The sequence below is a fragment of the Onychomys torridus genome, chromosome 10, assembly GCF_903995425.1.
Source record: "Onychomys torridus chromosome 10, mOncTor1.1, whole genome shotgun sequence".
In the NCBI taxonomy this organism is placed as follows: domain Eukaryota; kingdom Metazoa; phylum Chordata; class Mammalia; order Rodentia; family Cricetidae; genus Onychomys; species Onychomys torridus.
This window is the reverse complement of record NC_050452.1, coordinates 55,826,201-55,844,089: the sequence shown is the minus strand read 5'-3', so window position 1 is coordinate 55,844,089 and position 17,889 is coordinate 55,826,201. Positions and strand designations below refer to the sequence as shown.

General features: G+C 42.6%; 1 protein-coding gene across 3 annotated transcripts in view; it reads left to right on the top strand.

Moving 5' to 3' along the window:
• The first annotated feature begins 372 nt into the window (after window positions 1–372).
• Rbpj (recombination signal binding protein for immunoglobulin kappa J region) overlaps window positions 373–17,889 on the top strand; it is a 79,078-nt gene continuing 61,561 nt past the window's right edge. The window contains exon 1 of one of the 3 annotated variants that reach the window (XM_036200839.1): window positions 373–569. In XM_036200839.1, the coding sequence (XP_036056732.1) occupies window positions 511–569 (59 nt within the window). In that variant the 5' untranslated portion in view covers window positions 373–510. Of the gene's footprint in view, window positions 570–727; window positions 816–2,099; window positions 2,117–17,889 lie in introns of those variants that run through there. The other 2 variants (XM_036200837.1, XM_036200836.1) reach the window with 2 other exon arrangements.

Here is a 17,889-nt window from a genome sequence, read left to right as displayed (position 1 = left end):
GGGCTGATCTCACGTTGCGCCGGGGAGAAGCGGCTGAGACCGGGGAGTTACTCATCCGCAAAGCCTCCCGGCTGCAGAGCCCTGCAGAGCGTCGGGCCGGGCTGTAACCATGCCCGTCCCACCACGTGTGCGGGTAGCGCAGGGACAAATGAATGAAGACCGCGGCTGGCAGGTCACGGGGTCCGGATCTCGGTCCGGTCTCCACCGCTCCGGCACCTGAGACCGAGATTAGCATAAAGGAGGGGTCCAGCGCCACGTCGGAATGAATGAAGAGGGCTGGGAACCCGCGGCGAGCGGGAAGCCGCTGGGAGAACAGCCCTCCTCGAGGAGGTGTCTCCTCTAGGCCTGTGAATCGCTCACATTTTCCCAGGACCCCTCCTCCCGGCCCCTGGGCCCCGCCTCCTGACCCCTCCAGTCCTTGTCCCCGTAGTAATCCCCTCCGGTTTTCCTCAGTCTCCGCGTACGTCCCCGAGGGCGCGTCCCAAAACCCGGATAACCGGAGCGCTCCCCATGGACTCCACGGAGGGCTCGCCCGCGGAGGAGCGGCCTGCGCATGCTCCATCGCCGGGGTAGGTTTCCAGGGAAGGCAGCGAACAGGATCCCCCTAGTCCGCGGGCGGCGCGAGGTGGCAGGCTCCCGGCGGCGGCGGCGGCGGCGGCGGAGCGGGGCAAAGGCGGCGCGGGGGCCGGGTGTCAGCGGCCAGCGAGGCCGAGGGAAGGGGCGGGGGAGAGGAGCCGGGAAAGGCGGCGGGGGGAATCTCGCGAGGGTTGGAGTTTTGGCGAGAGTTTGTGGAAGATGGCGCCTGTTGTGACAGGGTAAGTCTGAGGGGGCAGCGAGTGCTTGGGAACCGGGAAAGTTGCGGGCGTCTGACGGCCCCGCGGCGGGCGGCGGGCCGGGGCTGCGCGGCGCGCCTCGGCTCGGGAGGGGGGCAGCGGGCGGCGCCGCGGCCGCGCGGGCCGGCGCCGGGGGCTCGCCGTGCGCCGCGGAGGAGCGGGGCTCCGGCGCGTGAGGAGGGCGGGCGGTGACGGAGGCCGGCGGCTGCGGGCGGAGTGCGGTGGGCGCGCGGGGCGGTGGGCGCCGTGCCCGCCGCGCGCTCCCCTCGGCCGAGCTGGCCCGGGGGCGCCGCAGCGCAGCTTTGTTCCCGGCGGCCCGCGTCGCCTGTCCGCTCCGCCGCTGCCCCCCGGCGCCCGCCCGGGCGCTTTGTCTGTGCGCGCTGCCCCCCGCGACTCTGCCCCCGGCCCTTTGTTTCGCCGCCTGAGGCGCTCGGTGGGAGCCGCTGCGCGCCCCGCGTCCCGTCTGCATCTCCCCTCCGCTGTCCTTCCTCCCGTGCCCCTTTGTTGTACGTATCCCTCTCCTCCGTAGCCGGGTGACCTGCCACAGCCCAGGCACCAGACCCCTGCCTTTCTCTCTCTCCCATTGTCTTTCTCTTATGTATCTCCCCCCGCCCCCCATCCTCACCTTTTTCTGTTTGGTCCTTAGTCACCCCCAGAGGCTTTGTCTCCCCTATCTAGTAGCTCGATCGCTCAGCATCCCCTTCCTCTCGCGTCACTGCTTGCTTGATTTATCCACTGCCTACTGTGGCTGTTGAACTGTCTCAGCCCCGGGGACTCCATCTGGTGCTTCTAAGTGCGCACAGTCTCCACGGTTTGCTTTTGTTGTTTGAGTCTGGTAGATGCTTGGGCGGGGGGTGTACTTAAGTTTGCTCCTCCGCGCCCCACCTTTCCTTCGCACCCCTTTCTCTCGGGATCACCCCAACACCACCCCCACGCCCCCCACCCTCTCATTCCCCTTGCGCTGTTCTCCTGGGATTAAAACGACTCCAGTTTTCTTTGCCATCTTTCTGGGCCCGTGATTGTTTTGCTTGGTAACAGTAGCGCTGGAAAAAGAGCTAGATTCTCGATGGTTATTGCCCTCCATCATTGGCTTCTGACAGCCCAGGCCGAGGGCGTCCGCAGTAGCGTTGCATCTGGGTTACCTGGGGATTGATGGAGGGTATATTGTAAGACTGGTTAGAAGTAGGCGCAAAGGTTTTTTTTTTTTTTTTCTTCCTTCCCTGTTGGTGTTGGAGAATAGTTTCACATATTCACAATGGATATTCATTTGGTGTGAGTAGGAGGTGAGTGAATTTTGATGTTGAAAACTTGTGAATGTTGGGGTGGAGAATTGTATCTTTCTCTTACGTATCCCCTCCCCCAATCTAGACCTACAGTTTAATTGTTATGTTACTGCTTTATAAGGAAGAGACATCTCACTTTTGATAAATGGTTTTTGGTAAAGGGAATTTGATTAATGGTTTGCTTCTTTTTTTTTTTTTTTTTTTTTTGTATGTGGAGCTGAGGATCGAACCCAGGGCCTTGTGCTTGCTAGGCAAGCGCTCTACTTGCTTCTTAAAATAATTAGAGTTTACCATTTATGATTGTTTGAATTTGTAGTTCGTGATTTTTACTACTATGGATGTGTGGCAACTCCTGTTCCGACATTGGGATCAGGTGCCAAAGAGCAGTTTTGGTTTGAATACTGCTTTTAGGATCTTTGTGGAATACATTAACTACAGGCAGTCAAAAGACAGTGATAGCTTTTAGTTTGGTTATCTTAAAGATACTTCCTTCTGTTACAGGAGCAATAAGTTGTGTTCAGCTCTTATTGTTATGGTAATGTTAAAAGCTTGGGGTGATGGCTGGGGGTGTGGTGTAGGTTATTGTATACTAATGGCCTGAATTGTTGTGCTAAGAGTAATGTGCCAGGTTGTTAATACTGACTGTATTGTTCGGGATTTTTTTTTCTGCTAGTTGACCACTACCTTTAGAAGATACATCACCCTTAGAGTCATATGCAGCTTCATCTCTTTGAAAGTTGTCCACAAAGGGCTGTTGATGAGGACATAGAAGATGGGGTTGCGGAATGTTGGCACTTGGGAAAGCTCTTTTTAAAACGTGATGATTTTTTCAGTGGAAATCATATTTTTATGAACGATACATGAAGTTTTTTGTGAGAATTTGCATTTGTCTCATACTTAGTGCATAACTCCTGAGGTTAAAATCAGGCACACACTGGTTCTGTCCGGAAGCACAATGTAAATGCTGTATAATAATGGAATGTAGTTTGCTCTGATTTGTGGATTTAAGAATGATCACACAGACACCAATAAAGTGAGTTTTACAGTTGAGTTGTGTTGTTTCTAAGCATGTGAGACTTTTATACTTGAACTTAGCCAAAAGGCTGAGAGGAGTGGTCATGTAAGAATTTTCATGAGATAGAAGCGATGCCTTAACTTAGCAGCATATTTGGAAGTAACACATGATGGACTGTGGCTGGAAAACTTTCTGAGTATTGACTGTCTTAGCTATAAATTTATTATCCTTGCTGGGCGGTGGTGGCACACGCCTTTAGTCCCAGCACTCGGGAGGCAGAGGCAGGCCTGGTCTCCAAAGCAAGTTCCAGGAAAGGCGCAAAGCTACACAGAGAAACCCTGTCTCGAAAAACAAAAAAACCCAAAACAAAACAAAAAAATTATTATCCTTGAATATTTGTAGGAAAATTTATGAAGCTGGCTTGTATTTTTTTAGATTTACTTTACTACATACTTCTAGGGCATTCACTTTTAAAAAGTTAAATTTATATAAAAGTCACTTTTTGCCATGAACGCAGAGATTTCCCCTACTATCTTAAATAAGATAAAAAACAAGGGGGAATGCTGCTATTGCAAGATATAATTTATTAGATTATCTTTGGTATCATGGATGAGTAAGGCATTAGGAGAAAATGATTATGTTTTAAAGTTCTTGCATGTTTTAATTCTGAGGTTCACTCGTTTTTAGAAATAAGACTTGGCTTGAAAGCATTATTTTGCATTTTGCTTCCTCCTAATACTAAATTCATGTTATTTCAGCTAGGGGCAGTATTTTCTCATGGGTTGACTAAAAGTTGTTATTTTTGGCGTCTGGCTTTGTGATTATTTCCAAGTTATTCTATTTCCTCTGCCAGTTTCCTAACTCTGTAGAATGGGAATGGAATAGCTCGCCAGCCACATCTGCAGAGATGCACCCTGGGGTTTTCAGAACCCCCTTGGATGGACAGTGTACTTAAGATCTAGGAACTGTTATTGAAGAGCTGATTGTGAAGTAGGTCATATTTTATAGGAAGTCAAGTAGGAGGTTGTGAACTAAGTTCTTGGCAAGTTACAGGAGAGACAGTGGAATGGAAAGAAAACCAGCCATGTGTTATAGTTTGTAGAAGAGATATGTCTTCCCTATACGATTAGAGGGAGAAGGTCAAGCAAAACAAGCTGTGTAAGAGATTGAAGATCTATTAGCCTGAAGTGTAATGACCCATTGTAAAATCATGGGGTGCCTTCATTGATTTCTGCATGTAGTAATACTTTTGAAAAGATAGTAAAGAACGTTTTCTCTGCACTCTTAGCTAGGCCTGTTAATAGTAATGAAAACTTTATATCTGGCTATATTTTTTTGCTGCTTTCTCTTATGCTTTGAAGAATATTTTCTGACCACTAGGATGTAATTTTAGACTTGACTCTTGGTTTTAGGGGAGGTTTTCTTTTTGTCATGTTTCGTTTGCTTGTTTTGCTCTTGAGATAGTCTGTATTCTAGTGATGAAACCCATTGCTCCTTTTGGTAGCTCATAGTGAGGTGTCATCCGCCCCCCCATAAACCCCCCACAAAGTTTTTGGCTTCTTCTCTCACCTCTCTCACTAAACCTTTACTTTTGAGTCATTGAGAGGAGGGTGCACCATGAAGCCTAGGCTGGCCTGGTACTTAAGATGCTCCTGCCTAAACCTCCACAGTGTTGGGATTACATGTGTGCACATAGCCGAGCCTTTACTTCTTTCTAGTTACTAAGAACTGATAGTTTTACCACCTAAACAAACCCTTTAATCTGTTTATCCTTAATGCCACAATGCATGCTGACATCACTTCTCACCTATTTTACCACAGGCCTCTTTCCCCTTCTAGATTTACCTCTAGATTCTCTAGCTTCTCCACAGCCAGAGTAGTGTTTCTGAACAGTAAATCAATCACTCCAGTTTAAAAAGCTTTCAATGGCTCCCCCTACAGCCTTCATTAAGGAGAGGCAGCAAGCTATAGGGCTTTGAGGTCACATTTAAGACTTGCCTCTGTGTTGGGTTCCAATTCTGCTTTTCTTTCTTCTTAAATCTCTGTAATATTACCAGGCTGACCTGTCCTTTCCTCTTCCATCAATTGCAGGAAATTATTCCTAATTCAGAGGGTTTTGAAGGTTCAGTGTGGTAATAGTGGACAGCATTTAATAGAATTCGAGGCATATACTTAGTGCTTAGAGATCTTTGCTAGTGATTCATTGCAGGTTCTCCGTAGCTGTTTATCTCATAGATGTCTTCTTCAGTTTTGAAAGCTCATATTTCAGAACTTGAAGTTCCTACATAGGCCCAGCAGTTTAATGACTCCCTAAACTTGAAAAATAGGTTATTCTTTGAAACTGAGATTAGAAAATAGTCTTACCAGATAGATCAGGCTAAATTCCATGCCCCTGCTGTGTGTTATTGAAAGATTGGTGTAATTCTCTTGGAAGTATGTTACTAAATTGTAGTGTAATTACTATATTCAAATACTGCTAGTTACTCGGTGACAGTACCTTTCTTTCTCTCTCTCTCTCCCTCTCCCTCTCCCTCTCCCTCCCTCTCTCCCTCTCTCCCTCTCCCTCTCTCTCTCCCTCTCTCCCTCTCTTCCTCTCCCTCTCTCCCTCTCCCTCTCTCTCTCCCTCTCTCCCTCTCTTCCTCTCCCTCTCTCTCCCTCTCTCTGGATCTGAGGACCAAAGCCAGGGCCTTGCACACAAGTGCTCTACCACTGAGCTAAATCCCCAGCTCCCTACCATTTTCTCTTAATCATTTATATATCCATACTCACAAGTGTGCTCAGTACTTGATAGAGAGTCAGCAGAAACAGAAGAGTTTCATAGTTTGGAATGTATGAAATATGAATGTGCTATGACTATATAGTTTGAATTTAGTATATATAAATTTCCCATGTAATAAGATACTATGTATCTCTTGCTTATGATTCTGTTTGGAAACTGTTGCTGATGAACCCAAAGGACTTGATATTTTCAGCCTCAGTCTATCACACAATATTAGAAAACATAGTGAGGCTCATGGAAATACCTTTTAGATGATAGAAAACGCTGCTGTAAGTTGTCCAAGAATGACAAGTGTGAATTTCACATTTGTGTTTTTATGTGGTTGGTTATCAAGTAGCTCTCAATAGGTTATTTATTTGTTTAAAGACAAGATGTTTGGCCTGGGAGATAGCTTAGATTTTAGTGCTTAGGATAGGCATTTGAGTCTCAAATGCTGGCACCCCAACTCTGTGGAGGTTGAGCCTTGGCTCCTAGTAGGACTCCCCACTTGGTCATCCTAGCCTCCTTGGTGAGTTCCAGGCCAGAGAGAGACCCTGTCTCTAGGAAGATTGGTACCAGAAGTTGTCCTCCGGCCTCCACACACATATTCACATAGAAGACACAGTCTTTCTCTAGCTCAGGCTGGCCTCAAACTCATGTAACCACTGGATCCAGCTGGTTCCATTATTTTTAATTGCTTCAGTTACTTCTCAGATGCATAAAAATGTACATGAAACATTAGGGTACCGTGTACTGCTTTGTTTTTTGATCCATGCCACAGAATCAAATTAATGATCTACAAGAAAACTCTGTAGGCAAGATTTTTTACTGATAATTTCTTCATCAGATTCTATCTTTATAAAATAGAGAGGTATGCTTTCATTGTATGTATCTGTCAGCCACATTGTGACTATGTTACATATGAAATTATAAAGGTCCAATAAAACAAGGTGTGAGTGATTTGTAAATAAAATAGGGAGATACTTTACTGTCAGTTTCCTTAGTAACCTCTCATGGACAAGGCTCAAGACACACTTTTCTATTGCATCCTGTGGTTTGTGGGTCATGTTTTAGGAAAGCAGCAGCGTGTTTAGTACATAGAACCGCAGGCCTTGAGATATGTGCTTTGACATTTGAGCACACATATTTGGTGAATTACTGCTTCACCAGGTTTGTTGTCATTGAGTCACCCCAATTTTAGGGTTTACTTCTTGCTGCTCATGGATCTGCTTGGGCAACCACAATGATAAAGGAATGTTGACTGCCCAGCTGCTGCTATCTTTCAGACTCTTTGTCGGCATTTCTGGATGCCTCTTAGAGTCTGGCATTACATCATGATGCTGCTTATGCCTCATTAGGCCTGCTGCTGCTTTAGTGAATGAAATGATAGTCTAATGTATTTTTCAAGCATACATAACAGATTTGTGGGACTGGAGGAAGTATAAGTGGTGGTAATTGTCTATCTGTATAAATACTTTTTAAAAATTATTTGATTTTGGTTTTTTGAGACGGGGTTTCTCTGTGTAACAGTTCTGGCTGTCCTGGAACTCATTCTGTAAACCAGGCTGCCCTCAAACTCCTGAGTGCTTCAATTAAAGCTGTGTGCCACTATCACCTAGTCTGTATAAATATTTGTGTAAATTTGTTGGGTTGAGGAAATGCACAGAGGTGCACACAGCATCTGTTTAGTCAGATTGGTGAGGTCTCTGGCAGTATTGGGAATAGTTAAACTATTTTAAGCTTATATATGAAAAAAAAGACAAACCATTTTTTAAGGCAATGTAGGTTGCAAAGACTTGAACTGAAAGTGCTGCCTGCATCTGATGGATGTGAGCTAGAATACACTAGGAGTTAATTCCCTCTGCCGCGGGTCCTATACTCCTTTAGTAGGTTTAGTTGGCACTAGAGCTAATTTGCATTGTTAATTAGATGATACTCTGAATTGTTAGGATAGTTTCTCATAAAAGTGTCCTGTAAAAGCATTACTTTGTGACCAGGTTACAGAATGTAATAATAGTTCAGGCTGCATTATAGAATCAGTGCTATAGGTGCTTGTGAATTATAAACAACTTTGCTTTGGACACATCTTAATTTACTCAGGATTCTTGGACATGCTAGCTTTAGACTGGTTTGCATTGAAACAAAGTCTTTCCCCCCTTTTCTGTAAGCTCATAAAGGTTTTCTGCAGGCGTACTTGTTCAAGTCATATTTTTGTTTCTAGATGTGAGAATAGTTTCCATGCCCCCAAACCAGTTAATTCTGTTCCTAATCCTTCCACCAGTTGGAGTAAGCATAAATATGGAGGTTCCAAGACGAGAAGAGTAACTTCAGGGAAAGGAGGCTGTCTTCCCTTAGTATATTTCATTAACAATGTGGAGTAAAGAGACAGTTGTTGAGCACTCCTAAGTAAAGGACATCACTGTGACAGTCTCTTAAAAGTGTCCAACATGCTGTGCTGGGCATGATTTAGTGGAAAGTGTTCAGATAATTATAGTTGAAGATAAATTGTGGTAAGTGCAGAGATACATGTATAGTGTTGGTAGAGACACTGCTATCATTGATTATGTTCAATTGGAGGGGTGTTTATAGTAAAGATGGGTGGTAATAGGGAGTTTTAATTAAGCCAGAGATGTAGTTTGGGGCTCTTTGGAGAAACTTGTCAAGCTAAGTTAGGGATGTATAGAATACAGACAGATTTTAGTTGATCCAAGGCTTGTTGTAAACTGTAAATTAGATTGGAATTGGTGGCAGTCATAAGAGAAACATAATAGAGGTTCATTTTGGAGATAGGCCTAGGAATAGAAAGGCAAAACAACTTTTTTTTTTTTTAATGTATCATAGTATTGGGAACTGTGGAATCCATGTACTGTCACTAAAATTGATCTTTAGGTGATGAGCATGTTAATTAATTTGAGTCTTCATGGTGTTGATGTGAGGATTGAATACAGTAAGGGATATAAAATACCTTGCTCAGTTTTGGAAGTAGTAGATGCTTAAGAAATAGTTCAGTACCCCCCCCCCCCTTTGTACTGTGGAATTTTCAGATAATGAGAAGGGGATATGGAAAAAAGGGGAGAAAAAAAAATCTAAATGTTTGAAACCTGAATGTTGACATACTGGAAGAGTCTGAATGACGGGAATACATTTAAGAGAACCTATATATCAAAATGTTTGAATTATTTAATAAATATTAAAATACATATCTCTGTTGTAACAACCTTGTTCTACAGTTGTAGATTTGTCTGTGTTGTGTCTGTGCACTCTCCCTGTGAACTCCCAGAGCACTAGAGCCATTTTATTTGTCTGTAATAATTAAAATAGACCATCCCCCAGATTGCTACTTGCTGGATGACTGCCTGAAAAAGAGTTCCTATTATGTAACTCTTGCCACTAGGTGGCACTCGGTTTGAGTGATAAATCTGGCATTCTGCATAGAGTGGCTTTTCTACTTATATGACCATGTAGAAACTGACTCTTAGATTAGATGCACCATTCTGCATTTCTGGACTGTGTTGTTTGAAGTAGAATATGAAAAACACCAAGTAGAAATCCCAGAGATCAAATGGAAAACCCAGAGTGTTACAAAGTAGGAAACTGGACAGTGTTAGACTATATCCTGTAGATTCTTATTTTATTATAGAAGGGTTTTTTTTTTTTCAGTAAGACATTAGTAAGATTTATTTAGAGTGTGGCAGTGTTTCTTAGCAGATTCGTTGACAGATGGTGAAATGTAGGCTGTCCTGACAATGAGGTATTTTTTTTTTTGACCCATGTCTTTATTCCCAGTTCTGAATTTGCATTACTGTTTTAATCTGTGTTGTTCAGCAGTATGCCATGTGATGGTAGCTGTATCCTGGGCTGTATACATTGTATACAGAATCCATTAGATTCAGGGTACTTAAGAGCTGGAAAAGACCTTCTAATTTCATGTTCTAAACTCCTCACTCATTTTAATAGGCACAGGCAGGTTAGATAGTTGACAGGTGGTTAGACTGAGGTTCAATGACTGAGATCCTTGTTTGGTGGGCTTTTTTGGGGGGGTGGGGGGTGGGGAAAGCATATGCTTGTGCTTTCACTCTTTTCTATTGTCCACTTGGCCATCTGTTGCAGTGTCCAGCCTTTTCCAGAAAGTTCTCTAACCCCCCTCTACCCCCCCCCCCCCAGTGGAGGCATTGCTGTGTCTTTCTCCTTTGCTGCCATCCTATTTATGTGTAGTCTAAGTTGGCCTTGAATTGATTATTTAGCCCAGGCTGCCTCAAATTCATTGCAGTCCTACCTCAGCCTCCCACTGGCTAGGATTACAGTCCTGTACCACTATACACTGTAATTGCTGCTGTACAGTCTGATTTTCTACATACCCTCATGCCTTCCTTAGTTTCCCCAGTATCAGGTTTATAGGCACTAATTACCATATCTAACTGAAATCTTCTATTCTTGATATTACTTAGAATGCATTGTCTATTTCTGACTGACTAAGGCTGCCTCCTAGGAGCATGGCCTTTTTTTTTTTTAGATTTATTTATTTATTATGTATACAGAAGAGGGTGCCAGATCTCATTACAGATGGTTGTGAGCCACCATGTGGTTGCTGGGAATTGAACTCAGGACCTCTGGAAGAGCAGTTGGTACTCTTAACCTCTGAGCCATCTCTCCAGCCCCGCGCATGGCCTTCTTACTGCATACCTTCTTACCCACTGAGGATGTAGATACTCCTGCCCCACTCCTCATCTCTCTACCATTTTACTTAGTTTGCACCTGGCTGTCCCTGAAAGAAGATGGTAGAAGAGAGGGTGACAAAGATTTTTACAGTGGAAAAATACCACAACTTTTTATTTTTATTTTTTTATTTTTTTGTATTTAAATATATTTATTTATTAAAATTTTTTTCATTTTACATATCAACCCCAGTTCCCCCTCCCTCCCCTTCTCCCGCCTCCTCACCTCCCTCACACAAAATATCACAACTTTAAATTTTATGCTGAGAAACTGACTGGCTTATCAACTTGATGATGAGCATGCAGCCATTATTCTGGTGTATATGCTAAGACAATATTCTTTAACTACAGAGTTATTAAATCTTTTGTATCTGTCACCCCTGCTTATGCAGATGTCAAGGAAGTGAATTACATTCATTTTGACATTCAAAGATAGGATTTGCTTATTCACTTAAGCTTAATAATGAATGCCATTATTTGATTAAATGGATTGCTGGTTCACTGGTGTAATTTTTTTTTTTTAAACAAACAATCAAACCTGGGTAGCTGTCCCTTGAAAACATTATTTCATGAATATTGGCATGGCAATCCATTCTTTAATGTAGCCTTCTCTATTTTATTCAGCGTACATTTTGCATACAGAGTTTAGTGACATGCCATTTATTTAAATCTATAGTTTCCCAATTTTATCTCCTGGAAATTGTCAGTTGGTAAATTAGGTACTTGTTAAATTATATAATTGTATAAGAACTCACTATAGACGAGGCTGACCTGGAACTTAGATCCACCTGCCTCTGCTGGGATTAAAGGCATGCACTACCACCACCCACCACCACCTGGCTGATTTTTTAAAATTAATTAATTATTTAATTATTCATTCATTCATTCATTCATTCATTTATTTATTCATTTATTTATTTATTTATTTTCGAGACAGGGTTTCTCTGTGCAGCTTTGGAGCCTGTCCTGGACTATCTCTAGACCAGGCTGGCCTCGAACTCACAGAGATCCACCTGGCTCTGCCTCCCAAGTGCTGGGATTACAGGCATGCACCACCACCACCACCACCACCACCACCACCACCTGGCCTGGCTGATTTTTAAACCTAGATTTGTCCAGTAGCCGTGCCCTGACTCTTTCCATAGTTTGTGTAGCAGAACCTTTATCTTCCTTTCAAACCCCTGGCCTTATGGTACCTGTGAGGCAAGCATTCTGCCATGGAAGTTTTTCTTAAGGGTTAGTACATCAGTATGTACTTGATTTTTTTTTTTTTTTTCCCCCTGAGACAGGGTTTCTCTGTGTAGCTTTGCGCCTTTCCTGGAACTCACTTGGTAGCCCAGGCTGGCCTCGAACTCACAGAGATACACCTGGCTCTGCCTCCCAAGTGCTGGGACTAAAGGCGTGCGCCACCACCGCCCAGCTCATACAGTTTTTCTTTTTGGGGGGGTTTAAACATATTTTTATGTGCATTTGTGGTTTTGCCATGGGTGTCAGAGTCCCCTGAAACTGGAGTTACAGACAGGTGTGAGCTGCCATGTGGGTGCTGGGAATTGAACTCTGGTCCTCTGGAAGAAGAGTCAGCTCTCTTAACCCCTGAGCCATCTCTCCAGCCCCTTCTTGTTCATTTTTTTAAAAAAAATTTTTATTATGTGTTTTAATTTTATACATCAGCCATGGGTTCCCCTGTCCTCCCGCCTCCACCTTGCCCCCAGCCCCTCCCCCTCCATTCCCATCTCCTCCAGGACCAAGGCTCCCCTGGGGATTCATTTAAACCTGGTGGATTCAGTACAGGCAGGTCTTGTCCCCTCCTTCCAGGCTGAGCATGTGTCCCTGTGTAAGCCCAAGGTTCCAAACAGCCAGCTCATGCACTAAGGACAGATCCTGGTCCCACAGCCTGGGTGCCTCCCAAACAGATCAAGCTATTCAATTGTCTCACTTATACAGAGGTGCTGATCCAGCTGGGGGCTCCACAGCCGTTGGTTCACAATTCATGTGCTTTCTTTTCATTGGCTATTTGTCCCTGTGCTTTTTGCAGTCTTGGATTCAACCATTCACACTATTGCAGACCCTCCTCTTTCTCGACAGTTGGACACTTGGAGCTCCACCTGGGGCCTGGCTGAGGATCATTTTTTTTAAATTATTATTTTTCTAATAGGGAAAATGTTACAAAATTTAAAAACTTATATAAATGTATCTTATAAAGAGAGCTGTTATAGTCTTATAGCAAGAAATAACTTGTTAATATTTGTGAGTATATTCTTTAATTTTTTTATAAATGCAAATGTTAACATTCTGTTTTATATTAAAAATGTCAGCAGATAGCCAGCAATATTAAAAAAGATGGGGTTGGGGGCTGGAGAGATGGCTCAGTGGTTAAGAGCACTTGGGCCTGGGTTTGATTTCCAGCGTCCATAGTGGCTCACAAACATCTGTAAATCCAGATCCGGGGGTCCTTGCCCTCTTCTGACCTTCATTTGCACCAGGCACAAGTGATGCACAGACATACCTGCAGGCAAAACACCCGTGCAGTGCAGTACAATAATAATACTAAAAAGCTCAGAGTTGGTGAAGAGTCCTCAAGTAGGCAGTCCTTAAGTGCAGGTGTTATCTCTGTCTCTCGGAAACTTGAAGGTCAGAGTTGTTTAACTCCACACACACTCTGCTTCTACGTTTGGGTTGCACTTCCCCACCCTGTACTGCCTGCCTTTGTATTTGTCTTTCCACTTGACTGCTTTCATATTGCTGCTGGGGGCAAGGCCAGTTCCTGGTAAATGTGGTAGAGTAGTTTAAGGAAGGGCAATAGTGTTCTTTTTTTATTAGATTGCTATAAAAGTAAACATTTCTAGAAATGGCATTTAAAGTTATATTTGATTAGATTAGTATTTATATTCAAGGAGTGAAGCAACAGTTTATCTTTAAATTTTTTGTTTAAAAAAATTTAAGGTAATTGTCAGGTATTCTTGACATGTTGTTTCATTAGATGATGCTTTTCTACTTTGTGTTTTTAGATCCACCCCTCCTCTCAGATCCCCAAATCATTCATTTTTTTCCTGCAGATCAATTTCAGGTCTTGTAATTATTGTGTATAGATATAGAAAGGCCTTGGGTAAGAGTAACTGACTGACTTTGAGACTAAAATTTACCCACTTGGGAAATGAAGAAAAAGCACAGAGTTCTTGTGAGGACCAAACACACCGTAAAGGGCCTGTAAAAAGAGGCCAGCCCTATGGAACTGCTTATGTTCATCTTCTTTTCATCTATTTCAGCTAGAGCAGCTGCTGCTTTCCTCTTTTTTTAAGGTCCCTCGTGACATTGTAGTCTCTTCTTTATACTCCTTACCTGTTAGGTGTTAAAATCCAGTTTTTATTTAGTGTGTGTGTGTTTGGGGAGTAGGGAGTGGTGTTGGTTTTATTGACCAGAATGTCTTTGTATCTTTGATTGACTGCAGCAGACTACTGCTTGTACCTGATCTTTTCTTTCCTTTGATACTCCTCTATTGTCAAAAATATTGTTAATTTTCCTTGTCTCCTCTTGGCTTTATTTGTTACTTTGTGTCTGTTACTACTTTGGTTGTTAGATCTGTATTACTGAAACTCCCTCTGTATGCTCTGCAAAACAAGTTTGTTTTCTACACTGCATGCATTCATGTCAACTATCCAGTAGCTCCGCACCTGATAATAGCGTTGCTGTCCTGATTGCCCCCTGGGAGGAGACTGCTCCCTGGGAGGCATTGTCTGCTGCTATCTGCTGTCCTTGTGTGTCACTTCCTCCTTTTCTCGATTTTTCTTGTTTTGTTGATGACCAGATCTTTTCATATTCTTCCAGGTGTTTCTTTTGTAAGAATAAAAGCATTTTTCTCCTTGCTTATTTTAATTGCCTTATTATTGAGGTCTGCCTCATCCTGCAGTAAACTGTCATTTTTTTAACTACCCCAACACCCCTACTGTCACCCCAAGTTATTTCATTCTGTTGCCCGTGGTTTTGGACAGTTTTTCCCCAGTTAGCATTTTGAGGGTTCTAGGGATACTTGGTAATGTAGCTTTGTTGAAAATTGTGTCCGTGAATTTTGGTTTGACCATCTAGTGCTGTCTTGTATCGTGAGACATGGTAAAATTATGTGACTGCTATTTCCATCCTAAAGTTTTGCTTTGAGTTTTTAAAAAGATATCAGACATATGTATTAACTATACATCAAGTTGCTGGGAAGTGTATAAATTCATTTCTCTATACATGTAAGTCCCAACCCCCAGAAAATATGCTGTCAGTGGGATAAGTTTCTTTCCAACTTGGAAATTATTTTCTTAACATGTCTAGTGTCTGATCATAGGTTTTATGATTATTCTTACTCTTCTTTTTTTTCTTTTTTTTGGGGTGGGGGTTTGGAGACAGGGTTTCTCTGTGTAGCTTTGTCCCTTTCCTGGATCTCGCTCGGTAGACCAGGCTGGCCTGAACTCACAAAGATCCGCCTGCCTCTGCCTCCCGAGTGCTGGGATTAAAGGTGTGCGCCACCACCGCCCAGCTATTCTTACTCTTTTATTATTATTTCGAGACAGGATCCTGTAGCCCAGGCTGACACGAGGCTAATGGGTTGCCTAGGGTGGTTTTGTACTGGCATCCTTCCCCATTGCTGTGATTACGATGTGAGCCACCATGTCTGAATGTTTTTTGACTCTTACAGAAAGAAGTTTGAATAAACTTGAGTGTGTGTGTGTGTGTGTGTGTGTGTGTGTGTGTTGAATAAATTCAACACATCTGGTATTTATAATACAAAACTAACAAAATGTAACAAGGAAAAAATTCATAATCCTAAGTTAAACACAAGTAACATTTTAATGTGTGTGGTGTGTGTGTGTGTGTGTGTGTGTGTGTGTGTGTGTGTGTCCGTCCTTTTAAACTTAAAACAAATTGAAGTCTCTCCCCTCTCCCAAGTAATACATGAAAAGTGAATGGCAGTTGTATAACTAAGGGGAGCTAAGGAGGGTTTTCCTTGTCTTTGCCCTGTTAGATGGCCTTTGTTTACAGTTTGAAGTAGTTTTCTAAAGACTTCTATGACGTGTATTGACCTGCATAGGTGATCTTCTCAAATTATGTGTTCTGTTAGTCCTTGCTTCTGTTGTATTAATTGAACAGTATTAATTAGGCAGCACATTGTTCTTCCACTTGCTGTCATTAAGCAGTATTCTATGTGTTGCTGTGGGTGTCTGGGAGGTGTGGTTTCCCCTCATCTTAAGGGCTACTTCGAGGTTCTTTCCAGCTATCTTATTTCTTCACATTGATGCCATCAATATATCTGTGCATGTGTGAAAATGGAAAGCATGGATATTTTAAGGTGGAATTTCTGTTTTTCAGCTGTACTTAGTATCCATTTACATTTTATTTATGAATTGCATTTATAAATGTATTTTTCTATTGAAGTCTTTTTTTCTCAACTTGTGTGAGAACTTTTGTTTTTCCAAGTGTAACTGTTCTTAGGCCAATTAAGTATTTCTCTTATTTTTTTGTTTGTTTGCTTGTTTTTCTAGAAGGGATTTCCCTGTGTTGCCCTTGATGTCCTGGAACTCTAGACTAGGCTGGCCTTGAACTCGGAGATCCATCTGCCTCTGCCTCCTGAGTGCTGGGATTAAAGGTGTCTGTCATTACTAACTGCCTGGCTACTTTTCTTAGCTTTTTACTTAATTGGTTTTATTTTTGTTGAACAGGAATTATTATTATTATTTTTTTATGTAGTCAGAAGTTTGTGTTTTGGCGGGTAGTGGTGGCACACACCTTTAATCCCAGCACTCGGGAGGCAGAACCAGGCAGATCTTTGTGAATTTGAGGCCAGTCTGGTCTACAGAGCAAGATCCAGGACAGGCACCAAAAACTACATGGAGAAACCCATCTTGAAAAAGCTAAAAATAAATAAATAAATAAACAAATAAATAAAATTGTGTTTGATCTCCTTCATCCTAGGATTAGGATTATGAAAGCATTCTTAAGCATTCTTAATTCACCTCCCCCATGCTCTTTCACAATTTAAAGAAATTGATCCCTTTAAACTGTTGGGGGTCATTTATTGATTGAGTGCTTGGTTTATTTGGGTATAGGATCTTACTTTTTAAAAATTTTATATGCATTGATATTTTGCCCAGATGTATGTCTGTGAGGATGTAGGATCCTCTGGAATTAGAGCTGCCATGTGGGTGCTGCGAGTTGAACCTGCATCCTATAGAAGAGCAGACTGCTCTGAACTTCTGGACCATCTCTTCACCCTAGGTCTAACTTCTTTAAAGAGGATAATCAAGAATATAGCATTTCTAAATCAGGGTCACCTAGAAACTTGCCAGAAATGCAAACTTTGAATTTTACCCCATACTTCCTGTATCAGAAACTATAGTGTCTACTGCCTGCTTTAGCAGGCCTTCAAGAGGAGGCCATGCATGCTGCAGTTTGCAGACGCTTGGAGAGCTCCAAGGGCAGTTGAGCTTGTGCCCTAGAAGTCTTGTCCACCTTGTCCAGGTCAAGACATTGAACTCAGGCGCTCTTCTGCTCTCTTCGTCTCAGTTTTTACAGTGTCTACCTGCCCAGCTTTTCTTTGCACCCTTCCTCTTCCTTCGTTCTGACCACTCCAAAATCACTCCTTCCAAGTTTCCAGTTCTCTTCACACAGTGGGCCTTCAGTAGCAGGCAGGTTCTTATATCTGATTTACTTCAGCAGCATTTGGTGTCTTGGGTCAGTTGGCAGGCAGGGAGGATGAGAGACTGAGATTCATTTCCCCATATGGGCTTGAATTTCCCAGAGGGCTTGAACTCAGGTTTGGTAGCAAGTACCCTGACCCACTGAGCCGTCTTGCCTGAACCATTTGGGATTTAGTTACTTATTTTTCATTTCATTTCCTTTCCTTCCTCCTCCCTCCCTTCCTTTCTTTTTTTTTTTAAGATTTAAAGAGTGTTGTGTCTCATTGTTTTATTTAGAAACTAGAGCTTCATTCTTAGTTTTGTGACTTATAAAATGAAAATTTTCTTACCTTTTAAATGTAGCTATTTCCATTTTTTAAACTTTTTATTCACAATATTTTTTCATACTATAGGTTTTGATTGTGTTGTCCTGTCCCCAAATCCTTCCTAGATCCTCCCTACATTCCTACCTACCCAACTTTATGTTTAAAACAAATATAAAACAAAGAAACCCAAGAAACCCAAACCCCCACAAAAATGAAAATCAAAACAAACAAGCAAAACATTGATAAGAAAAAAAAAATGCCCAAACAAAAAACCGAAATGAAATGAAACAAACAAAAAAAATG